Source organism: Schistocerca serialis, chromosome 12 (assembly GCF_023864345.2).
Source record: "Schistocerca serialis cubense isolate TAMUIC-IGC-003099 chromosome 12, iqSchSeri2.2, whole genome shotgun sequence".
NCBI lineage: Eukaryota > Metazoa > Arthropoda > Insecta > Orthoptera > Acrididae > Schistocerca > Schistocerca serialis.
In genome coordinates this window covers 159,278,505-159,305,440 of record NC_064649.1, presented here as the reverse complement: position 1 = coordinate 159,305,440, position 26,936 = coordinate 159,278,505, and the positions used below count along the sequence as shown (strand labels likewise).

The following is a 26,936-nucleotide window of genomic DNA, read 5'->3' as shown; positions in this document are numbered from 1 at the left end:
AGCCACTGTGCAGGATTTCTGCCAGCAGTGGTAACGAGAATGTACGGTCGCGAGAAGACCGGGCTCCAGACGGCCACGTGGCACATCTACATCTACATCTACATGACTACTCTGCTATTCGCATTTAAGTGCTTGGCAGAGGGTTCATCGAACCACAATCATACTATGTCTTTACCATTCCACTCCCGAACAGTGCGTGGGAAAAAACGAACACCTAAACCTTTCTGTTCGAGCTCTGATTGATTATTTTGATGATCATTTCTACCTATGTAGGTTGGGCTCAACAAAATATTTTTGCATTCGGAAGAGAAAGTTGGTGACTGAAATTTCGTAAATAGATCTCGCCGCGACGATAAACGTATTTGCTTTAATGACTTCCATCCCAACTCGCGTATCATATCTGCCACACTCTCTCCCTTATTACGTGTTAATACAAAACGAGCTGCCCTTTTTTGCACCCTTTCAATGTCCTCCGTCAATCCCACATGCTAAGGATCCCACACCGCGCAGCAATATTCTAACAGAGGACGAACGAGTGTAGTGTAAGCTGTCTCTTTAGTGAACTTGTTGCATCTTCTAAGTGTCCTGCCAATGAAACGCAACCTTTGGCTCACCTTCCCCACAATATTATCTGTGTGGTCTTTCCAACTGAAGTTGTTCGTAATTTTAACACCCAGATACTTAGTTGAATTGACAGCCTCGAGAATTGTACTATTTATCGAGTAACCGAATTCCAACGGATTTGTTTTGGAACTCGTGTGGATCACCTCACACTTTTCGTTATTTGGCGTCAACTGCCACCTGCCACACCATACAGCAATCTTTTCTAAATCGCTTTGCAACTGATACTGGTCTTTGGATAACCTTACTAGACGGTAAATTACAGCATCATTTGTGAACAACCTAAGAGAACTGCTCAGATCGTCACCCAGGACGCTTCTCTGGGGGACACCTGATATCACTTCAGTTTTACTCGATGATTTGCCGTCTATTCCTGACAGGAAATCACGAATCCAGTCGCACAACTGAGACGATACCCCATAGGCCCGCAGCTCGATTAGAAGTCACTTGGGAGGAACGGTGTCAAAAGCTTTCCGGAAATCTAGAAATACGGAATCAACTTGAGATCCCCTATCGATAGCGGCCATTACTTCGTGCAAATAAAGAGCTAACTGCGTTGCACAAGAACGATGTTTTCTGAAACCGTGCTGATTACGTATCAATAGATCGTTCCCTTCGAGGTGATTCATAATGTTTCAATACAGTATATGCTCCAAAACCCTACTGCAAACCGACGTCAATGATATAGGTCTGTAGTTCGATGCATTACTCCTACTACCCTTCTTAAACACTGGTGCGACCTACGCAATTTTCCAATCTGCAGGTACAGATCTATCGGTGAGCGAGCGGTTGTATACGATTGCTAAGTAGGGAGCTATTGTATCAGCGTAATCTGAAAGGAACCTAATCGGTGTACAATCTGGACCTGAAGACTTGCCCATATCAACCGAGAGGGAAGACCGTCGTGTCCAGTGTAACGGTCTGGCGCACTGTACGGCCTCTACGGCAGCAATTTGAGCAGCAGCTGACACCATGGTCACGACGAACTGTTACAAATTGCTTACTTGGAGGATACGTCCGAGCCAGAAACCCTCTAGCGTGCTTTTCACCGACCTGAAACTGCCGTCAGTTGCCAGTTGTCGAGCGAGACCTTGTCGGAGGGCGGGGTGGAGACCTGTTTTGTTTCCTGATGAAAGCCGGTTCTGCCTCGGTGCCAGTGGTGGCCACGTGTCGGTTAGGAGGGGGCCAGTGTAGGACCTGCGGCCGACCTGTCTGAGCGTTAGACGTCGGACCCGACCTGGAGTTATGATCTGGCTGTGTCATTTTATGTGGCAGCTGGAGCACTCTCCGACTCCAAATTTGTGTGTCAGTTTGGCGATTTGACCCATTGTTCTGCCATTCGTTAACAGCATTCTGGGACGTGTTTTCCGACAGGTTAATGCTCACCCGCACGCTGCAGTTGTAACCCGACACGCTCTACGGAGCGTCGACACGTCACCTCGGACCGCTCGATTTCCGGACGTGGTTCCTATCGAATACGTACAGGACGTCACCGGGTGACAACTCCAGCACCGTCCACAGACGGCATTAACTGTACCTGTGTCGAACAACTGAGTGCAACGGGCACGGGCTCCGTCCCACAAACTGACATCTGACACCTGTGCAACACAGTGTATACACGTTCACATGCTTGCATTCGACATTTTGGTGATTACGCAGGTTCTTAATGAACCGTCATCTCACATTTTGCAGTGACTTATCTCGTGCTTACATTAACCTACGTCTACATCTACATCCATACTCCACAAGCTACCTGACGGTGTGTGGCGGAGGGTACCTTGAGTACCTATATCGGTTCTTCCTTCTATTCCGGTCTCGTATTGTTCGTGGAAAGGAGGATTGTCGGTATGCTTCCGTGTGGGCTCTAATCTCTCTGATTTTATCCTCACGGTCTCTTCTCGAGATATACATAGGAGGGAGCAATATACTACTCGAAGGTATGTTCTCGAAACTTCAACAAAAGCTCGTACCGAGCTACTGAGCGTCTCTCCTGCAGAGTCTTCCACTGGAGTTTATCTATCATCTCCGTAACGCTTTTGCGATTACTAAATGATCCTGTAACGAAGCGCACTGCTCTCCGTTGGATCTTCTCTATCTCTTCTATCAACCCTATCTGGTACGGATCCCACACTGCTGAGCAGTATTCAAGCAGTAACTGTACTGTAACCTACTTCCTTTGTTTTCGGATTGCATTTCCTTAGGATTCTTCCAATGAATCTCAGTCTGGCATCTGCTTTACCGACGATCAACTTTATATGATCATTCCATTTTAAATCACTCCTAATGCATACTCCCAGATAATTTATGGAATTAACTGCTTCCAGTTGCTGACCTGCTATATTGTTGCTAAATGACAAAGGATCTTTCTTTCTATGTATTCGCAGCACATTACACTTGTCTACATTGAGATTCAATTGCCATTCCCTGCACCGTGCGTCAATTCGCTGCAGATCCTCCTGCATTTCAGCACAATTTTCCATCGTTACAACCTCTCGATATACCTCAGCATCATCCGCAAAAAGCCTCAGTGAACTTCTGATGTTATCCACAAGGTCATTTATGTATATTGTGAATAGCAATGGTCCTACGACACTCCCTTGCGGCACACCTGAAATCACTCTTACTTCAGAAGACTTCTCTCCATTGAGAATGACATGCTGCATTCTGTTATCTAGGAACTCTTCAATCAAATCACACAATTGGTCTGATAGTCCATATGCTCTTACTTTGTTCATTAAACGACTGTGGGGAACTATCAAACACCTTGTGGAAGTCAAGAAACACGGCATCTACCTGGGAACCCGTGTCTATGGCCCTCTGAGTCTCGTGGATGAATAGCGCAAGCTGGGTTTCACACGACCGTCTTTTTCGAAACCTGTGCTGATTCCTACAGAGTAGATTTCTAGTCTCCAGAAAAGTCATTATACTCGAACGTAATGTGTGTTCCAAAATTCTACAACTGATTGACGTTAGAGATATAGATCTATAGTTCTGCACATCTGTTCGACGTCCCTTCTTGAAAACGGGGATGACCTGTGCCCTTTTCCAATCCTTTGGAACGCTACACTCTTCTAGAGACCTACGGTACACCGCTGCAAGAACAGGGGCAACTTCCTTCGCGTACTTTGTGTAAAATCGAACTGGTATCCCATAAGGTCCAGCGGCCTTTCCTCTTGTGAGCGATTTTAATTGTTTCTCTCTCCCTCTGTCGTATATTTCGATATCTACCATTTTGTCATCTGAGCGACAATCTAGAGAAGGAACTACAGTGCAGTCTTCCTCTGTGATGTTGCAATGTTAATCACTGAAATATGTTACCAACATAAATGCTTTCCTTAAATTTCATTACTGTACATTAATTACCTTTCGGTGTTGCTGTTTTTTTTTTATTTTCCCTGTCAGTGTAGTAACGAATTTGGATGGCCTACAATATTGACTGTGATATCACTCTGAAGCAAAAATAATTTAGTAGGTTCACTGTCACCATCAGCAGCCAGATCCGGGCCCCTTCTAGGCTCTCCTGTGTGATTCGTGCAGGATCTATTTAGATGCGACGTGACTCACCCACTTCGTGTCGGGCAGTTGTCCGAACGTCGGTTCTCTCTCGTAATCCTGCGGAGAAGTTCCCCAGTCCGTCTTCTATCGGTTCTCCAGGCTTCTTCTCCATTTTCATTACGACCTTAATTTTGTCTCGTGCCTGACAAACAAAGTGAGAGTAGAGCTAACTGAGAAAAATTATCCTGTCGGTATATGCTGTGTCCTTGCCAAAGTATCTTACCTTGTCAATTACACCATTCTACTTAGCAAACTGATGTGTTACGGAATTAATGGCATCACTCTTGCACGATTAAGATCTATCTTCCACAACAGAAAGCAGACGGTCTCATTAACAGGGTATTTCTCAGGCTCAGAATGGAATAAAGTAACATGTGGCACGCCACAAGGAATGGTACTGGGCCCACTCTCTTTACTAACTGACATAAATCATTTTTCAGCGACTTTAAGCGATACTACAAAAGTTGTAAGATTTGCCAACGACACGAGCGTCCTAATCGCAGATCTGAACTGTGCCCCAGCCGACACACGTCAGATGGCAGCCGAATAGATCTGAGAGTGGCTCACGGTGAACAGCTCGTGTCTTAATGCCACAGATACTCACATTATACAATTTCAAACAAACAGTAGTTACTTTTTGAGACCAGACGTAGACATTGACGGTCGTACACTGAATGAAGTGGAGTGCGTAAAATTCCTCGGGATCGAGCTGGACGGCGAGTCAAAATGGAGTTGACACACTGGTAAACTCTAATGAAAGAGCTCAGTTTGGCCTGTTACATCTTAGAAACGTCTCTCACTGTGATGACCTAAAGAGAGGAGCTTCGACTTACTGTGCGTATTTTCAGTCGAGTTGTTTTACGGAATTATCGTCTGGGTCAACGCATCCGAAGTAAACAAAGTGTTTGTTCTGTAGACTTGAGCTGTAAAAATATTCTGTAAAGTGGATAATTGTACATCTTGGAGAAGTCTTTTTAAGGATCATTGTGTTCTAACAGTCATTTCCTAATACATTTACTCCTTAAAGATTTTGTTGCTGGCAATATAAATCTGTTTTAGCTTAAACTGTGATAGGCACAGTCAAAACATGAGATTAAAAAAATAATGTTTGTGTAGCTTTTGCCTTCTTGTACTCTTGCGGTAAGCTCCCTTCTATCATACACCAAAAATTTAGGAGTCCCTACCAACTCAAAATAAAATTAAAAACATACATAATTAACAGTGTTGGAAAAGATAGGTTGTTACTTACCATGAAGATGACATGCTAAGTTGTAGACAGGCACAATTAAAACATCCTTACACATAAGCTTTCAGCCACAGGCACTGTCAGAATGAGAAAGCGAAGCACACTCCTTTGATTCGTACAAGCGAGCACACCACACGCACACGTGACCGCCGTCTCCAGCAGCTCAGACCGGAATGCATTCTGTGGGTGGAAGACTGTGTGTGTATGAGTGTCTTTTAGTTGTGCCTGTCTGCAACTTTGACATGTCATAGCAATATACCATATTTACTCAAATCTAAGCCGCACTTTTTTGTTTTTTTGTTTTTGTAAACCAAAAAACCACCTGCGGCTTAGAATCGAGTGCAAAGCAAGCGGAAGTTCTGAAAAATGTTGGTGGGTGCCGCCACAACTAACTTCTGCCGTCGAATATATGTAGCGCTACACAGGCAGGCACAAAGGTAAATACTGGCACCAAAACCTCTGCGTCAGTAAATAAATTAAAAAAAGGTAAAAGACGAGCTTTTTTTTTTCTCCACCCCGAGTTTCAACCACTGCATTTTCATACATTATCCAACGAAGTAAATACAAATTCCGTATTGTTCATCTTCGAATGTAGCAGCATTTCAGTATATTACGAAAATCTGACTGGCAAGACTATTTGGGATGTTTGTCAATATGGCAAACTCTACATTCTGAATTTCTTCCTACCTGTGAGAAGAGATGGTTGCTAATAGGAACTTTTATGAATTGTGAATCACACGCAGTATTCTCTTCACCATAAGAATAATACAAATATAAACATTTTGCCATGTATTCTTTCAGTGTTTGCTGCTATCTCATTTAAATCCTGTCTGCCTAATAAACTACGAAACTAAGAGTGAGACAACAGCAAACACTTAAGAATATACATATCGTGTCATGTTTATATTCCTATTTTTCTTATGCCGAATAGTGATACAGTCAGAAATGAAGCATGGCAATTTCTGTGCAGAATGTAATGTACTAAAGAGGCGTCTGCAAAGATTTTCAAATGGAGAAAAATTTTCACTAAACTCTCGTTCAGAACGTCATCTATCATACACAGTCTATTATTTGGTTCTTGTTGATCATTATCAAAGAAAGCAGCAGTGTAAGTAACAACAAATATCAGTCTCTTGCCATTGTTTCGGTAATGAGACGATTCCTCTCTCTCTTTTTTAAATTGTAAGTGGCGGTAGCGTGCAAAAAGCAAGCCATGCCACGAGCAGCGACAGGCCGTAAACACTCATTATCAGAATGCGACAAACAATGCATGACACAGTACAGTAATGCATTTTTAGCTTAGAGTGACGTAAACACCTATAACAAAGAAAATGGCACTTATCAGATCAAAGAGAAATAAGCAATCAATTCAAACCAGATGAAGCACGTGAAAAAGGAAGGGTACCCGTATAAATACGGACGGAGCACCTGACGCATAGCAATGGCTACCTGGTAAACTGCTAAGCTTACGACTCGAACCAAACTACTGTAGCTGTATCGTCATTCATTCGACCTAAATTGTGTCTCATATTACAATGGACCAACTTTGTTTCGATTTGGAGATGTGGCCTAAAACTTTTCTCTCCCCTTGAATTTCGAGTAATATATAGTCACCATATTCTTCATGCACTTCCACTGAAAACTGTTGCAACTGAAAATGGAATAATGGGTGCAACTTAACAATTTTTGCTGTCGTACCACCAATTTCTTCACGTGCTCCGTGCCTGCAAATTTACCACAAAGTGCTACCTTATGTGCAGAACGACGAATCACATCTGTCGATCATTGTAATTTTTTGCTCTCATTGTCATCTGAAAACTTAAATTCTTTCTGCACAGTAGTATAATCTCATTTCATAGCAACTGAGCAGTGCCCGTCACTTGTGCAAATTGAGATTTCTCACCCCTCACTTCTGTCATTCCCATTCATTTTAAAGAGATGTGACGAAAGATCGCTACATCGCCTCTTTTTTGTGAGAACAACCACCAGACCTGTGAATATCAATAGATGGCTACATTGCCTCTTTTTGTGAAAACGGCAACTGGACCTGTGAAAGTCCCTCATACCACAAACAAATAGTGATGTGTAAACAGCCCTGACCCTCAGAGAGTTCAGCGAACTCCAAAATGCTGCACTGCGATGCTAAATGAAGTGTCGTACTGTTCTGGGAAGTTCCGAGCAGAGCCGAGTCACCAGCTGGGTCTCGGCCGTGCCCAGCCCTGCACTGTAACGTATTTATCTTTCCGGACAGGTTTCTCTTTTGACACTCAACCTCACTTGCATTCACAGCAAAGAAAACTGATCTCACTTCGTACTAACTACAATGTAAAACTAACAGTAAACACATCTTAGGCTGGCAGCTTACTGCCAAAACACACCGTGCTAATCAAATATAAGTACAGGTTCTTTCTTCCTAAAACAGGTGGTTAACTGGGTTTGAGGACCAACAAATGTACTCGACAATCGATAAGCTCTCATCACGGAATGAAAGACTTGTAATTTTCATCTCACTTTATTAGCCACGTAACCCACATTCGGCAAGTTTCATTTTCTTCAAATCGCATGGAAGATCCTGCCTAGAAGGCATAACATTTTCTGTTTGAAATTTCATTTTGTGCAGTTCCTGAGCTATTCGAGGGATCGTGTCGAATCCACCAGTAAAGGAGTGATAGTGTGATAATGTGAATCTCTAGCAATTGCTGGGCCAAAGGTAAATCGAGAGAAGTTAGACTTTCTGTAGTTGTCTGTCCCTAATATGGAATGCGGAAAAAAACGTACCCACTTTCTGAATCACACAGATGGAAAACTCATAAAGCCCACTTTATATCCTTCTCTGGAATGTAGCACCTGAATTTTTCCTTTGAATCATGCTGTGCTCTCAGATGAGAGCTACATTTCTACATTTATTTTTAGTACATAAAGTTCTTTTCATTTGCTGTCAATATTCTAATTACCGTTGTTCCCCTGGCTCCCTCTCGTACGCTGATAACCCTGAGCTGTGAGAGGTGGAAATAATTGCAGCATCCAAAGCATTTGAAGAAAAAACTGATATGAGAAAGAACATTCTAAGGAAATGGAGTTTGTTCCAGCCAGTCTTCTGTAAAATAGTCAACTAATTCTGCCTTCAGATTGAAGACCACTTTCAATATTACTCCGAGGGAAATCTTCAGTTTTATCGTAAACATCTCTCCACAAGTGGCACATTGAGTGTTTTGTAAATGGAGTAACATTTTGTATCATTTCTATGGCATACATATTTATAACAGTCACAGTTTTCCAAATTAGATGGTCAATGAAGAAAAATTGGTCAAACACTGGAGGAACGCCAAAACATTATCGTGTAACAGAAAAAAGAAATTTCACGAGATCACTGTCACCATTGCAGAAACCTTCCAGGTATTTGCTCTAGGTTGTATCTCTGCATCACTTTTCAGTCCATCTTCACTTTCACTGAGGATAGCAACGTCATCAGCAAATTTTATCATTGATATCCTTTAACCCTGAACTTTAATCCCACTCTTCAACCTTTCTTTTATTTCCCCCACTGCCTCTTCAGTGTAATGATTCAACAGTAGGGCTGACAGACTGCATCCCTGTCATTCTTGGTCTTCCAGACTTACTGTTCCTCTTTGCTTGTTGTACATGTCATGTATTACCCGCCTTTGTATATTACCCGTATTTTTTACGGAATTTCGGGCATCGTGCACCATTTTACGTTGTCAAATACTTTTACCGGGTCAACAAATCCTATGAACGTGTCTCGATTTTTCTTTAGTGTTGCTTTCATTATCAACCACATTGTCAGAATTGCCTCTCTCATGCCTTTACTTTTCCTAAAGCCAAACTGATCGCCATCTAACAGATCCTCAATTTTCTTTTCCATTCTTCCCTGTATTATTCTCGCCAGCAACTTGGACGAGTGAGCTGTTAAGCTGATAGTGCAATAATTCTCGCACTTGTCAGCTCTTGCTTCTTCGGAATTGTGTGGATGATGTTTTTCCAAAAGTCTGATGGAATGTCACCAGTCTCATATTCTACACACCAACGTAAATAGACGTTTTGCTGCCACTTCCCCCCGAACGATTTTAGAAATTTCAATATAATGTTATCTATCCCTTCTGCCAGACCACCTTCTTAACTGAGTGGCAACATATTTGCCTACCGTGCAGCGTGCCTGGGTTTGATTCCCGGCTGAGTTGCAGATTTTTCTCTGCTCGTGGAAGAGGTATCGTGTTATCCTCATCATCGGCAAGTCAACCGACGTGGCATCACCTAAAATAGACTTGCAACCCAGTGGTCAAACTTCCCCGATGGAGCCTCCCGGCGATCAGAGCCACACGATCATTTCATTTCATTTTATTCCTTTGATCTTAAGTCTTCCAAAGCTGTATTAAATTCTGATTCTTATACTGGATCCCCTAAATCTCTTTTGTCAACTCCTGTTTCTTTTTCTATCAGGTCATCAGGTAAGTCCTCCTCCTCATAGAGGTATTCAGTGTACTCTTTCCATCTTTCCTCTCTCTCCTCTGCATTTAACAGGGGATTTCCCACAGAATTCGTAATGTTACTAACCTCACTTTTAATTTCACCAAAGGTCATTTTGACTTTCCTATATGCTGAATCCATCCTGACAATCATTTCTTTTTTAATGTCTTTGCATTTTTCTTGCAGCCACTTTGCCTGAACTTCCCTGCACTTACTATTTATTGCATTCTTAAGTGACTTGTATTTCTATATCCCTGAATTTCCCTGAATATTTTTGTACTTCCTTCTTTCATTGATCAACTGAAGTATTTCACGTGTTATCAGTGACATAACTATATCATTTGTTATCTGTGCCACCATACAAAATGCTATTGTGTCTGGAAGATACATTACTTAGTACAAAAAATAACTGCAGGGAAGTCTTGCTTGTATTGTGAGGAAAATAAAATGCCATAATTTCGGAGATGGACTTAGGAAAGTCATCAGCTTATTCTGTTTATATTTCCAGTAGAAACAATGTGAAAGTTAATAACTGTAATTTATTGTTTACTTTGCACACTAGGATATCACATGTATTATAAGCTCTCTTTACTGAGAATTAGAACGTAACACAAGGTGACATTTTTACTTTTGTTGTTATAATTTTATTTGTTCTCTACTACTTTCAGCCTTCTAGACCATTCTCAAGTGATTTTGTGGTTTGGTACAAAATAGAATATATTATATAATTTCCAGAAGGCTGGAACTAGTTCTGAACAAATAAAATTAATACAGCGGAAGTATAAAATACCACCTTCTTTAAATAAAATCTTTGCTGTGGTACCCACTTTGAAGAAAATGAGAATTTAACGTTTCTGTCTGTAGCACTGTTATAGCTGCTCAGGTTTTAAATTGAGTTGGTGGTACTTCCTTTACTCGAGCTTAGAGGAGAGTGGCATGTGATGCCATCGCTCTGTGAATTGTGTGAAGCCTATTCCCTGTCTTACTATATTTTAACTCTCCGCGTGACTCTCTTCTGAGGTGGGCTGTCGGAGTCAACATTTGTGTTAAGGAGTGTGCGAAACCACTTAAAAACTGCATTCGGACCAGGCCAATGGTTATTCACCTGGCATCAGGATTAGGTGTCCGTCCGGCTCGCTTCCCCACCTCTGGGGCCGACAGTGGGTTTTAAGGGAGAGGGTAAGGAGTCATTCCAATCCCGGGAGCAGAAAGACTTACCTTAGGGGGAAAAAGGGACAGGTATACACTCGTGCGCGCACGCATGCACCCCCCCCCCCCCCCCCCCCACACACACACACACACACACACACACACACACACACACACACACATACAGACACAAGCAGACATATGTAAAGGCAAAGAGTTTGGGCAGAGATGTCAGTCGAGGCAGAAGTACAGAGGCAAAGATGTTGTTGAGTGACAAGTGATATACAAGGGGCGGCAACTTGAAATTGGCGGAGGTTGAGGCCAGGTGGGTAACGGGAAGAGAGGATATATTGAAGGGCAAGTTCCCATCTCCGGAGTTCTGATAGGTCGGTGTCAGTGGGAAGTATGCAGATAACCCAGACAGTGTAACACTGTGCCAAGATGTGCTGGCTGTGCACCAAGGCATGTTTAGCCACAGGGTGATCCTCATTACCAACAAACACTGTCTGCCTGTGTCCATTCATGCGAATGGACAGTTTGTTGCTGGTCATTCCCACATACAATGCATCACAGTGTAGGCAGGTCAGTTGGTAAATCACGTGGGTGCTTTCACATGTGGCTCTGCCTTTGATCGTGTACACCTTCCGGGTTACAGGACAGGGTAGGAGCCAGAGGGTAGGGAAGGTGGTTTGAGGATTTCATAGGGATGAACTGAGAGGTTACGAAGGTTAGGTGGACGGCGGAAAGACACTCTTGGTGGAGTGGGGAGGATTTCATGAAGGATGGATCTCATTTCAGGGCAGGATTTGAGGAAGTCGTATCCCTGCTGGAGAGCCACATTCAGAGTCTGGTCCAGTCCCGGAAATTATCCTGTCACAAGTGGGGCACTTTTAGGGTTCTTCTGTGGGAGGTTCTGGGTTTGAGGAGATGAGGAAGTGGCTCTGGTTATTTGCTTCTGTACCAGGTCGGGAGGGTAGTTGCGGGATGCGAAAGCTGTTTTCAGGTTGTTGGTGTAATGGTTCAGGGATTCAGGATTGGAGCAGATTCGTTTGCCACGAAGACCTAAGCTGTAAGGAAGGGACCGTTTGATATGGAATGGGTGGCAGCTGTCATAATGGAGGTACTGTTGCTTGTTGGTAGGTTTGATGTGGACAGATGTGTGAAGCTGGCCATTGGACAGATGGAGGTCAACGTCGAGGAAAGTGGCATGGGATTTGGAGTAGGACCAGGTGAATCTGATGGAATCAAAGGAGTTGAGGTTGGAGAGGAAATTCTGGAGTTCTTCTTCACTGTGAGTCCAGATCGTGAAGATGTCATCAATAAATCTGTACCAAACTTTGGGTTGGCAGGCCTGGGTAACCAAGAAGGCTTCCTCTAAGCGACCCATAAATAAGTTGGCTTACGAGGGGGCCATCCTGGTACCCATGGCTGTTCTCTTTAATTGTTGGTATGTCTGGCCTTCGAAAGTGAAGAAGTTGTGAGTCAGGATGAAGCTGGCTAAGGTAGTGAGGAAAGAGGTTTTAGGTTGGGTGGCAGGTGATCAGCGTGAAAGGAAGTGCTCCATCGCAGCGAGGCCCTGGACGTGTGGGATATTTGTGTATAGGGAAGTGGCATCAATGGTTACAAAGATGGTTTCTGTGGGTTTGTATATGTGCAGATGGATGTGTGTGTGTGTGTGCGTGTGTGCGTGCGCGCGCGCGCGAGTGTATACCTGTCCCTTTTTCCCCTAAGGTAAGTCTTTCCGCTCCCGGGATTGGAATGACTCCTTACTCTCTCCTTTAAAACCCACATCCTTTCGTCTTTCCCTCTCCTTCCCTCTTTCCTGATGAAGCAACCGTTGGTTGCGAAAGCTTGAAATTTGTGTTTGTGTTTGTTATTGTCTCTATCAACATACTGACGCTTTCGTTTGGTAAGTTACAGCATCTTTGTTTTTAATAATATGACGCAGTGGAGGTGTCAGATCAGTTCTGCCGGTTTGCAGAACCTCCGTAACGCAATTTGTCATTTCTCACAGATTTGAACGCAGAGCACCTGGAGACGAAGCGCAGGGTGGAGAGCCTGCGGCAGATGTTCGGCCACGACAACTGGCTGCACAGCCAGGGTGGGACATTCCTGCAGGACGTGCTCGGCCTGCCGCCCACCGCCGCCACTGCATCCGCCCTGCTCGGTGGGACCGCACCCGATTCCGAACCCGCGGCCGCCCCGGCCAGTCCTGGGGTTGTCGACTCTGCTGTTGCGGAGGTAATTAGCTGACCAGAAACTTTACAAATTGTGTGGCTTGCACTGCTCTTCTAACCTATCTCTTGTTTTCAATTAATGGAGACCGCTCACTGAAAATCAGAAGCATTGACTTGTTTTGACAGGCACACAGAAAAGAAAACTTGCTGCCCACACGCGCGCACCCACCCACCCACACACACACACACACACACACACACACACACACACACACACACACACATATTTCAGTCGGTCAGGTGAACTGGTTAAGGTGGGTAATGTTGAATGGGGTGGGTAAAATGGGAGGCGGAAAGAGGAATTAGGGGTGGGTGGCTAGCAGCTCAGAGGGAGGCAGCCAGTTTGCCGGCTATAAATGTTCGGTAGTGGGAGGGGTTGAGAGTAAGGTATGTCAGGTATGCAGGCTAGGTATGTAATGCACGATTGTAGGGGTCAGTGGGGAGTGCCATGTGCTGAGGTGACACGGGGGTGGTGTGGACGGTCGTTTACCAGAAACTAGGCCAGTACACTTATGGGAGGAAAGAATGCGGCATTTAAATGGTTCGAATGGCTCTGAGTACAATGGGACTCAACTTCTGAAGTCATTAGTCCCCTAGAACTTAGAACTAGTTAAACCTAACTAACCTAAGGACAGCACACACATCCGTGCCCGAGGCAGGATTCGAACCTGCGACCGTAGTGGACTCGCGGTTCCAGACTGCAGCGCCTAGAACCACACGGCCACTTCAGCCGGCTGCCACCATTGAAGTTGAAGGTGTTGTGTGCAGCTGAATGTTGTACCACTAGGTGGTCAGCTTTGTTCTCGGCAACAGTTTCGTTCTAGTGGACAGCTGGTTTGTATTCGTACTGATGTAAAAAGCTGTGCAGTATTTGCAGCAGAGGTGGTGTATGACGTGGCTTCTTTCACGAGTGGCGCAGTCCTGACGGGAGAGGGTAAGCCCGAGACAGAACTGGAGTAGGAAGTGAAGGGTGAGGTTTGGGCAAGTCTCGCATCTGGGTCTTCCGCAGGGATACGGTGCCCGTCGTAAGGGGTTGGTGATGGGAGTGGCGCGGGGATAGTCTAGGATATCGTGTAGGATGGGTGGGCAGTGGAACACCACTTGAGGCGGGGTAAGCAGGACAGTGTGGAAGGGATGGCGGCTGTCGAAATGCAGTTACTGTTGGCAGTTAATGGGTTTAATGTGGGCAGAAGTGTGGATGGACAATGAAGGTCAGGGCCGGCCGTGGTGGTCTAGCGGTTCTAGGCGCTCAGTCCGGAGCTGCGCGACTGCTACGGTCGCAGGTTCGAATCCTGCCTCGGGCATGGATGTGTGTGATGTCCTCAGGTTAGTTAGGTTTAAGTAGTTCTAAGTTCTAGGGGACTGATGACCACAGCTGTTAAGTCCCATAGTGCTCAGAGCCTTTTGAACCAATGGAGGTCGGCATCCGGTAAGGCGATGCACTGGGCTTAGGAGGACCAGGTGAAGTGGCCGGAAGAGAAGGTGTCGAGGATCTGAAGGAACGCAAATAGCGTGTCTCGCCCTCGAGTCCAGATCGTGAAGATATTGTAAAAAAACTTGAACCAAACTCTGGATTAGGAGTTGTGGTAACCTAGGAAGTTTTCCTCTAGGTTCTGTCCCTTCCTGAGAACACTAAACTCTCAGTAGAAGAAAGGGCAGCTAGACATACCGTGAAAACGTATTCTGACCTAATCGTCCTCCCTGCAAACAAATGTTCGACCACTGTGTAGTGTTTCCTTTCCTCGGGGTTCTGCCGTTAAAATACAAAATAGAAAATCTGATTGGGTTTTGAATTTTGATGGAATAAGTTACGGATAAGATGGACTTCGTATTACTGATTGAGATAGTGCTGTAATTTGACCGTGAATAGCAGACCGGGTTGGCAACACTACAAAAAGCGACTGTAAGGAAATAGCATCAGAAATAAGTTGAAATTTACCTTATAATTCTGTCAGAAATGTAGTGTCTATTATAATATAGTCTTCGTGGCTGCGTCTGGAATACTTCTTAATTTTCTTGTAGGATGTCCTTTTTTTATTGTTCGCTGGTCCTCTTGTTCTCCGTCTGATGAAAATTTCTTGGAGTTGTCACTGTCAGGATTAATTTATAAATTTGGCGATAACCATTGCGAATCACTACTGAAATAACTTGAAGGCGCTGTGTGTTTGTTTCGTAATGTAGTTTTAATTTCCACTTAAAATCATTCTTTAGCATCAGCACTAAAAAATACACGTCTTAAACGTATGATAACAAGAGAGTAATGAAATAGTTGTTAAAACAAGCACCTACGTTAAAAAAAAAAAAAAAAAAAAAAAAAAAAAAAAAAAAAAAAAAAGAAAGAAAGAAAGAAAGATCAAAATTACTTATGAAAATCTGTCGCTGGCGCAGCGCTCTCCTGCATGCGTGATTGTAAATCACATCTTTGCTCTGGCGGAGGCGCGGTAGTCAAAGTACAGTTACAACTGGTGTAATGAGTTGCAATGGCTACGGGATAGAAGGCCTCTACCAGCTGCGTGCTCCACCTACGACCTCTGCCAGAGTGACCTCATCACAGATGTCCAATGTAACCTCCAGTCGCAACTGAAATCCGTGAGCTCTGGCCAGAACCTCTACCTGAAGTCTATATCTCTCACCCTAACAACACCCCACACACGCACCTCCTACATGCTCTCCAAAATCTACATATCCAACAATTGTAGATGCGCTATTGTAGCTGGTTATACTGCTCCCACAGAAAAATTGCTCCTGGATGTGTTGATCACAATACCCGCAACCAATTGCCTGAAGCCTATCCTCTCACGTCAAAGATACTAACCGCTTCCTCCACCGACTCTCCGCCACTCTCCACCCATTTACGTGATGCATCCCTTCTCGTCACTGTTGACGTTACTTTCCTGTTTACCAACCTACCGACTCTCAACTATTTTTCCTTTGAAGGGAAGGTATACAAACAAATTTCTGGCACAAGCAGGAGCACCTGAATATCACCCTCCTATCCCAACCAGTTTATGGGCCATCTAGAGGAAACATTCCTAGTCTCCCAAAACTCTCAACTCCTAGTCTGGTTCAGGTTCATTGATCAAACAACGGAAAATCCAGGATGGAATGTAAAAATACCAGAGAAGGAAAGTTGCTACTCACCATATAGTGGAGATGCTGAGTCGCGATAGTGTGGTTTCAGCTCTCTGAGACTGCAGACGTGTGTGCAAGTTGCATTTGCATGAGTGTGTGTGTGTGTGTGTGTGTGTGTGTGTGTGTGTGTGTGTGTGTGTGCCGAAAGCTATAATTGTGTGAATCTTTTTCTTGTGCCTATCGTGACTTAGCATCTCCGCTATATGGTTAGTAGCAACTTTCCTTCTCTGGTATTGTCAGGGCCATTGATGACACATTCATGACGTGGACTCAGGACCGAGATCCCCTATCCACATTCCTCCACAATCTCAAAACCTTCTCTCCCATCCGCTTCACACAGTACTAGTAAGCCCAACGCACCACCTTACTGGAGGTTGACTTCCTCCTCTCTGATGGCTCCATCCTGTAGCGGGACTTTGAATTTCGCCGCACTACACTCGTTCCCTCGGATATAAATTATACCGTCGCAGCTGTGTGGGCGCTCGACGGCAGAGAAAATATGTAAGAAAATGAAGGTACAAAAATTGTAACCCTTTTTGTTTTCTACCCACTTTTGTCTCTTGAGAGTGGAAGCTTAACATACCTATTAGCTAGTCTTGGTTGGATGAAGACAAAAAAACTTATTGATGTGCAGATGTATTGTGGAAGTTTGTATTAAATTCGGAGGATCGAAGCAGCAATGTAAAATACATTGCATTCAATATCAAGACGGTTTTAATTTGTGTTGTTGTTGTGGTCTTCAGTCCTGAGACTGGTTTGATGCAGCTCTCCTTGCTACTCTATCCTGTGCAAGCTTTTTCATCTCCCAGTACCTACTGCAACCTACATCCTTCTGAATCTGCTTAGTGTATTCATCTCTTGGTCTCCCTCTTCGATTTTTACCCTCCACGCTGCCCTCCAATACTAAATTGGTGGTCCCTTGATGCCTCAGAACATGTCCTACCAACCGATCCCTTCTTCTGGTCAAGTTGTGCCACAAACTTCTCTTCTCCCCAATCCTATTCAATACTTCCTCATTAGTTATGTGATCTACCCATCTAATCTTCAGCATTCTTCTGTAGCACCACATCTCGAAAGCTTCTATTCTCTTCCTGTCCAAACTATTTATCGTCCACGTTTCACTTCCATACATGGCTACACTCCATACGAATACTTTCAGAAATGACTTCCTGACACTTAAATCAATACTGGATGTTAACAAATTTCTCTTCTTCAGAAACGCTTTCCTTGCCATTGCCAGCCTACATTTTATATCCTCTCTACTTCGACCATCATCAGTTATTTTGCTCCCCAAATAGCAAAACTCCTTTACTACTTTAAGTGCCTCATTTCCTAATCTAATTCCCTCAGCATCACCCGACTTAATTAGACTACATTCCATTATCCTTGTTTTGCTTTTGTTGATGTTCATCTTATATCCTCCTTTCAAGACACTGTCCATTCCATTCAACTGCTCTTCCAAGTTCTTTGCTGTCTCTGACAGAATTACAATGTCATCGGCGAACCTCAAAGTTTTTATTTCTTCTCCATGAATTTTAATACCTACTCCGAATTTTTCTTTTGTTTCCTTTACTGCTTGCTCAATATACAGATTGAACAACATCGGGGAGAGGCTACAACCCTGTCTTACTCCTTTCCCAACCACTGCTTCCCTTTCATGTCCCTCGACTCTTATAACTGCCATCTGGTTTCTGTACAAACTGTAAATAGCCTTTCGCTCCCTGTATTTTACCCCTGCCACCTTTAGAATTTGAAAGAGAGTATTCCAGTCAACATTGTCAAAAGCTTTCTCTAAGTCTACAAATGCTAGAAACGTAGGTTTGCCTTTCCTTAATCTTTCTTCTAAGATAAGTCGTAAGGTCAGTATTGCCTCACGTGTTCCAGTGTTTCTACGGAATCCAAACTGATCTTCCCCGAGGTTGGCTTCTACTAGTTTTTCCATTCGGCTGTAAAGAATTCGTGTTAGTATTTTGCAGCTGTGACTTATTAAGCTGATAGTTCGGTAATTTTCACATCTGTCAACACCTGCTTTCTTTGGGATTGGAATTATTATATTCTTCTTGAAGTCTGAGGGTATTTCACCTGTTTCATACATCTTGCTCACCAGATGGTAGAGTTTTGTCAGGACTGGCTCTCCCACAGCCGTCAGTAGTTCCAATGGAATATTGTCTACTCCGGGGGCCTTGTTTCGACTCAGGTCTTTCAGTGCTCTGTCAAACTCTTCACGCAGTATCATATCTCCCATTTCATCTTCATCTACATCCTCTTCCATTTCCATAATATTGTCCTCAAGTACATCGCCCTTGTATAGACCCTCTACATACTCCTTCCACCTTTCTGCTTTCCCTTCTTTGCTTAGAACTGGGTTTCCATCTGAGCTCTTGATATTCATACAAGTCGTTCTCTTATCTCCAAAGGTCTCTTTAATTTTCCTGTAGGCGGTATCTATCTTACCCCTAGTGAGATAGGCCTCTAAATCCTTACATTTGTCCTCTAGCCATCCCTGCTTAGCCATTTTGCACTTCCTGTTGATCTCATTTTTGAGACGTTTGTATTCCTTTTTGCCTGTTTCACTTACTGCATTTTTATATTTTCTCCTTTCATCAATTAAATTCAATATTTCTTCTGTTACCCAAAGATTTCTACTAGCCCTAGTCTTTTTACCTATTTGATCCTCTGCTGCCTTCACTACTTCATCCCTCAAAGCTACCCATTCTTCTTCTACTGTATTTATTTCCCCCATTCCTGTCAATTGCTCCCTTATGCTCTCCCTGAATCTCTGTACAACCTCTGGTTCTTTTAGTTTATCCAGGTCCCATCTCCTTAAATTCCCACCTTTTTGCAGTTTCTTCAGTTTTAATCTACAGGTCATAACCAATAGATTGTGTTCAGAGTCCACATCTGCCCCTGGAAATGTCTTACAATTTAAAACCTGGTTCCTAAATCTCTGTCTTACCATTATATAATCTATCTGATACCTTTTAGTATCTCCAGGGTTCTTCCATGTATACAACCTTCTTTCATGATTCTTAAACCAAGTGTTAGTTATGATTATGTTGTGCTCTGTGCAAAATTCGACCAGGCGGCTTCCTCTTTCATTTCTGTCCCCCAATCCATATTCACCTACTACGTTTCCTTCTCTCCCTTTTCCTACACTCGAATTCCAGTCACCCATGACTATTAAATTTTCGTCTCCCTTCACAATCTGAATAATTTCTTTTATTTCGTCATACATTTCTTCAATTTCTTCGTCATCTGCAGAGCTAGTTGGCATATACACTTGTACTACTGTAGTAGGCGTGGGCTTCGTATCTATCTTGGCCACAATAATGCGTTCACTATGCTGTTTGTAGTAGCTTACCCGCATTCCTATTTTCCTATTCATTATTAAACCTACTCCTGCATTACCCCTATTTGATTTTGTATTTATAACCCTGTAGTCACCTGACCAGAAGTCTTGTTCCTCCTGCCACCGAACTTCACTAATTCCCACTATATCTAACTTCAACCTATCCATTTCCCTTTTTAAATTTTCTAACCTACCTGCCCGATTAAGGGATCTGACATTCCACGCTCCGATCCGTAGAACGCCAGTTTTCTTTCTCCTGATAACGACATCCTTTTGAGTAGTCCCCGCCCGGAGATCCGAATGGGGGACTATTTTACCTCCGGAATATTTTACCCAAGAGGATGCCATCATCATGTAATCATACAGTAAAGCTGCATGCCCTCGGGAAAAATTACGGCTGTAGTTTCCCCTTGCTTTCAGCCGTTCGCAGTACCAGCACAGCAAGGCCGTTTTGGTTATTGTTACAAGGCCAGATCAGTCAATCATCCAGACTGTTGCCCTTGCAACTACTGAAAAGGCTGCTGCCCCTCTTCAGGAACCACACGTTTGTCTGGCCTCTCAACAGATACCCTTCCGTTGTGGTTGCACCTACGGTACGGCTATCTGTATCGCTGAGGCACGCAAGCCTCCCCACCAATGGCAAGGTCCATGGTTGATGTATACATTAGTAATTCCTGGACAATGAAATTTATTGCAAGATTTCGGGGGAGCTACGACCTTTCACGCAGAAATGAAGCAGGAGATTTTTGGAAAACGAGACCTGGACGCCGCATGAGAGAAGACATGTTAACATGGTAAAGGATGAACTCTTATCTATGCCATTTCCCCGTGTTAATCACATTTTGTTATTCTCTGTTCTGTTTCAAATAATTTTTGTAGTGGAAATTGGTTTGACTTTTGCTCAGAAACGCCTCAAGGACCACCACAACAATAGCTTTTCCGAATCCCGAAGTCCAATAGATTTTCTGTAATTCGAAGTCCGATTTGCATTTAATTCTTTCCCTTTTTCACGGTCATTAACGATTTTAAAACCCCCTTTTTATTCACCATTTTTTCCCACATTTTCAACCTTTTCTTCTCTTCTCTTCTCTCTTTCTCTTTTATTAACCACTGCAGTCCACACCTCTGTTCACGTTAAACCCACTAACCGGCAACAGTACCTCCATTTTCACAACTGCCATTGCTTCATGGGGGAAAAAAGAAAAAAATCCTTATCCTTCCTATGCAGCTGTGGACGATGTATCTGTAGCGATGAGAACTTTCTTGCCGGATATGTTGAAGGCTCCCTGAAGGCCTTCACAGACAGGCAATACCCACCAAACGTATCCACAGACAGATTTTCCGTAATGTACCCGTATACACTCTGAATCCACCCACCACAGCCAAGATTCGAGTACAAATGAGTGCCCCCCTCATCACTGGACTGGAACAACTGAGCCACACCCTTCACCACGGCTTCGATTCTTTCTCTTCGAGCCCCGAGAGATCCTACCCACCCGTCCCGAAGTGGCGTTCTGTCGCCTGCCCTACCCGTACGGCCCTGTGCCGCTTCCACTCCTGAAGTGCGAGATCTTCCCAATATGCCCACCCAGCAGCTACTATACCAGTCCTGTCTCAGGTTTATCCTACCCCACGAGAGGCCGGGCCACCTGTGAGAGCTGCCGTGCCGTATACCGGCTCTGCTGCAAACATTACACAGCCTTTTACGTTAATATCACTACCGAACAGCTGTCCACTGGGACAAACGGCCACCGCCAAACTGTCATCGAGAACAGAGTCGATATCTACCCGGTGGCACGGTATGCGACTGAACAAAACGTGCTCAATTTCGATGGCTGCTTCACGGTTTGGGCTATTTTGATCCTTCCCTTCACCACCCGCTTCTCTGAACTACGTAGATGATAGTTAAACAAATATTAACAAAGAGATAGAGGGGCTGGTCAGTACTTACCTCAGCTCAGCCAATAGATACACAAAACAGAACAGAAAATTTCCAATCCTAGCTTTCGGAACTTTGCTCCTTCGTCAGGGAGGAGAGAGGGGAAAAGAGGGAAGAAGGGAAAGTGAATTCAATTAGTCACAACCCAGGTTATGAAACAACAAAGAAAGGTAAACAGGGAGCGTAGTAAGGATGGAGGCACGGTCGTCAGAGGGAAGCCAAAGATATTCTACTGTTAAGTACTGTACCAGCTTCAAATCAAAGAGCCTGCATACAGAAGTAAAGAGGTATATAGTATAAAGATAAACACAACTATGTAGGAAGAAAAGATGCGTAAATGGCTAAAGAGGAGAGGGAAAAAGGAGAAGACTGAAGAGTAAATGGGAGTGAGATCGGTTAACGTAGGTTCAGTCCAGGGGGGATGGCGGGATGAAAGGATGTGTTGGACTGCAAGTTCCCATCTCCGCCCCATGCGTCCCCCCCCAACCACCTACTCCAGCCCTGCTACTGGTAAAACATACACAATTCGAGGCAGGGCCACATGTGAAACAACACATGTCATTTATCAGCTGACACGCCTGCACTGCACAGCCTTTTACATCGGTATGACGACAACTAAACTGGCTGAGCGCACAAACGGACACAGACGAACTGTCCGCCTAGGAGATGTCCGATACCCAGTAGCGGAGCATACTCTACAGCATAATGCGAGGGACCTAGGAACCTGCTACACCGTACGTGCCATTTGGCTTCTCCCACCCAACACCAGTCCCTATAAACTGCGGAGATGGGAACTTCCACTCCAACACATCCTTTCATCCCGCCATCCCCCTGGACTGAACCTACGTTAAACAACCTCACTCCCATTTACTCTTCAGTCTTCTCCTTTTTCCCTCTCCTCTTTAGCCATTCACACACCTTTTCTTCCTACATAGTTGTGTTTATCTTTGTACTACATACCTCTTTACTTCTGTATGCATCCTCTTTGGTTTGAAGCTGGCACAGTACTCAACAGTAGAATATCTTTGGCTTCCCTCTGACGATCATGTCTCCATCCTTGCTACCCTCCTGGTTTACCTTTCCCTGTTGCTTCATAACCTGGGTTGTGAGTAACTGAATCCACTTTCCCTTTTTTCCCCTCTCTCCTCCCTGATGAAGGTACAAAGTTCCGAAAGCTAGGAATGTAAATTTTCTGTTCTGTTTTGTGTATCTATCGGCTGTACTGAGCTGAGGTAAGTGCTGGCCAGCCCCTCTATCTCTTTGTAAGTATTTGTTTGACATCTTTATATGAGATTTTCCATTAATCATGTAGACGATAGTTAACCGTACAACACGTCCTCTGCTCTCCGTAATTGTCCCGGCCCCAGTGTGCGGTAACTCACTGTCCTCGCACCCTCCACCCGACAGTTTCCCTTTCCTCCTTTCTGTCAGCTCCTGCCAATTGATGTCCGCCTGTCACTTTCAATGTGTGCCACTTTCCACTCGCCACTACAGTTGTGTGTCACGTGCCTAGCCTGCATATCTATCACCCGACTCCCCTGCATTCCCAGATGGGAAAAAGGCCTCCCTCCGGGCCGCCACCCACCCCACTCCCGATCCCTATCCCTGCCTCTGTTTCCTTCAATCCAACCCACCCAATACTACCCCCACGACAATGAATCCGTGTCCCAAACTACAGCACTGGAACTGTTAGTCCGGCGGCACCGGGTAGGGCCGTAGGTGTGTGAATGTGTGTGTTTTCTTTTGTGTGTGCCTATCAGCAATTCAGTGCCTCTGATTTTTGGTGGGTGGTTGTCTTCAATCCAAAAGGATTTACACTCTACAAGAACATCCGTACAACATCTCCGTCTTGTTTTACTGTTTCAAAATCTTACTTATTTTTAATAGTGTATTTTTAAATTGCAAATCTCAAAAGTGTCTTCTGTTTTATTATGTACGCACAATATTTTCTTTTACCTTGGGAATGAGTTTGGCCATTACTACATGTTCTTGTTTTTGTTCTTTTTCTTGGCACAGTTTTTTTCCCCCTAAAGGGATAATTCCACGGTTAATTGTGTATCTGTATACAGACTTAATGAAATATCACAGGTTTTTGTTTCAGTTTTCTGTAGTATATTTATAATTTTGTATGCAAATTTCATCTAAATGACACGATATCCGTATTACAGTGCAGAACTTCGACATGCTCGACATACTACTACGAATAACACAAAAATTTTATATCGAAGATTTATAGTACAAACGTTCTGATACTTCCGCTGACAGTGACTTGTAACGAGCCGCATTCACTTTTATTGTGGCTGTGCTCTCTTGTAATGTTTTGCGGTACCCGGCAGGACGAAGAGAGGGTGGTACGATAGGTGGGTGGCCGTTTTCCTCTCACGACAACACAAAATGCACACTCGGTTAAAATACACTTTATTACAGGAACCAATTGAGTATTTAACTTGAGTAATGTCCAATCCGAAGTACGGTAGTTAACAGCAATCAAATACGTGTACTAATTCTTGAATCTTGTCTGTGGCCGTATCACAACTATATACAATGACTAATGTTCCCTCACAGCTAGCTTAAGTGCCAGGAGATGACTGTCATTGTGGAAGACCACAACACAGTGTGACGAGAGGGCAATGTGAACCGAGTCCCGATGCGACGTACTGTATTGGCGCGTAGCCTGGGGGCACGTCTCGGTCTTCTCTCGTCGTAGGCGTGCCTAGTTCGGTACCTGCTATACAATGTTTCCTAGTGCCGACCCGTGTGCTGGTGAAGGGTTACGCCAGCACAGTCCCCCACCCCCTCCCGGAAAAATGCCATGCCGTTGTCTCGTGCTGGAGATGTGAATGACAATGTGGGAGAGGCAGAAAGCTGGGTGTAGCTGTGGGGGACACAGTACTCCTGGCCGTACCCTGCCTTCGCTTGTGAAAGCAGAGGATCGTCCTCCCAAAAACGCAGCCCAGGATACACGTTGTAACGAAGCGGGATTGCCCACTGCTGTCCTGTTTTGGTTTTACGCTCCTTCAGTAATGTAGTTAAGCAATGAACTTTTTTTTTTCACTACTCAGATTCTGACTACAGATTCTGTGACTTTCAGCCTCGTAGTACAGAATTCAGAAATAGCTTAAATAAAATTCCCGTAGTAAAACCTATTATTTCAGTACATTCTAATGTCTATTCTGAAAGTAATGAGCTAATTAGTTTTATTGAAAATGCATCCTATTAAAAGTTATGAACAATGATGTATATTGTGCAATACATATTAAGTAAAATTCGAGTGAGCTAATAGATCGAATTCAGCTATAAGACTGCATCCAAAAGAAAGCCTAAATTTTACTGATTCCAGCAAAGTGTTTAAATTAACCTAAAGTCTGTTAGTTACATAGGTATTAAGACTTAAAATCTGTAGCCTGTATGACTTTCAGTGCCAATTGTGACCAAACTACTAAGTAATTCCGAGATCTGTTTCGATACTTTTGCTACCTTTATTTTTCTACATAAAATGACTCCAGTCTCAACTTTGTAAGCGCATTAATTAAGAATTAAGTAAATTTGAATAAGTAAAAATTGTTGTTCGAGAGGGCTGCAATGGTTAAAGTCGGGAATTCCTAATGCGGATGCATAAGTTAGTTCCGCGTATTTAAATTGATACAGCTCACTTGTGTTATTTCAGTAATAAAACCCAATAGTTAACTTCAAAACCTATTAGAAAGGATCATTTTAACCCTGGGAAATTATCAACTATAATATATTGACAGAAATAGTCAAATATTCAAGCACTCGTCTATATAAGGTCCGAGCTGGTGCAGTTCTCAGTTAGTTCTCGGTCAGATTCTCACGGAGCAAAAGTGCGGCAAGTCGGTTAATTTTTCCGGTCGGTACCAAAAAAGTGTAATTTTGAACATTGTTAAAGACTGGAAGTTTTTGATCTACTTAATGTGACAATTAAGTGTAAGAGGCCTGGTCACAGAATATTGTGCGTTTGAATGATAAGAAATAAATCGCACTGTGGTTGTCATAAATGTTCAACAATGAATACGGTCTTGACTTTTGATTTTGGAAAACTTAATCTAGGATCCTGGCTTCTTAATTTCAGTGCGATTTAGGTGAGACGGACACGGCTACCGGGAAGACAATATTGAATAAGCAAAGCGAGGTAGGTCGGGAACACTGCGCACTATCTACTCGGTGAGGAAATGTTTCAATACATCCGGTTGTGACGTGAACTTTAAGTGGCACTAATACAAGGATACAGCCCGGCACGTTACAACGTCCAGCCATCTCCTAGGACTGTAATGGCGATGGCGGGTCCAGGTCCATCGGGTCGTAAGGTGGTGACAGCAGAGGCGAGGACTTGACGTCAGCCGGCTCGCCCCGGGGTGCCGTGGCGGCACCTGTGGGCTTCTGCGAAGGCTGCGTTGTCCCGTGAGGCCACGAATCTGAAGGAAAAAAAGCAGCAGAATCACAGGGCAGATGAGAAATACGAATTTGATTCTGGTGACGGTGCTGCAAACCGTCAGGTCCTGCAATTAGGTACATATATGTGCCAATGCTTTCTGGATCTTGCCTCACGAACAGTGCTGACGTCAGCCAAAAACCTGGTTAAGCACTCGGTGCAAAGCGATACTCGTGGACCGTCGGCGGTGCCAGATACTACTGTAGCAGGAGTTTGAATTTCGCCGCACTACACTCGTTCCCTCAGATATAAATTATACCGTCGCAGCTGTATGAGCGCTCGACGGCAGAGAAAGTATATAAGAAAATGAAGGTACTAAAATTATAACTCTCTTTGTTTTCTACCCACTCTTGTCTCTTGGGAGCGGGAGCTTAACTTACTTATTAGCTAGTCTTGGTCGGATTAAGACGAAGAAACTTATTGATGTGCAGACGTATTGTGGAAGTTTGTATGAAATTTGGAGGATGGAAGCAGCAACGTAAAATACATTGCATTCAATATCGAGATGGTTTTAATTTGTATACATTAGTAATTCCTGGACAGTGAAATTTATTGCAAGATTTCGGAGCAGCTATGACTTTTCACACAGAAATGAAGCAGGAGATTTTGGAGAACAAGACCTGGACACCGCACGAGAGAAGACATGTTAACATGGTAAAGGATGAACTCTTATCTACGCTATTTCCCCCTGTTAATCACATTTTGTTATTCTCTGTTCTCTTTCAAATAATTTTTGTAGTGGAAATTGGTTTGACTTTTGCTCAGAAACGCCA

General features: G+C 43.8%; 1 protein-coding gene across 1 annotated transcript in view; it reads left to right on the top strand.

The window, feature by feature from the left end:
- LOC126428465 (serine/threonine-protein kinase 11-interacting protein) overlaps window positions 1-26,936 on the top strand; it is a 294,026-nt gene that overhangs the window by 79,775 nt on the left and 187,315 nt on the right. Inside the window, exon 7 of the mRNA XM_050090398.1 lies at window positions 13,071-13,297. Coding sequence (XP_049946355.1) covers window positions 13,071-13,297 — 227 coding nt within the window. The remainder of the gene's footprint in view (window positions 1-13,070; window positions 13,298-26,936) is intronic.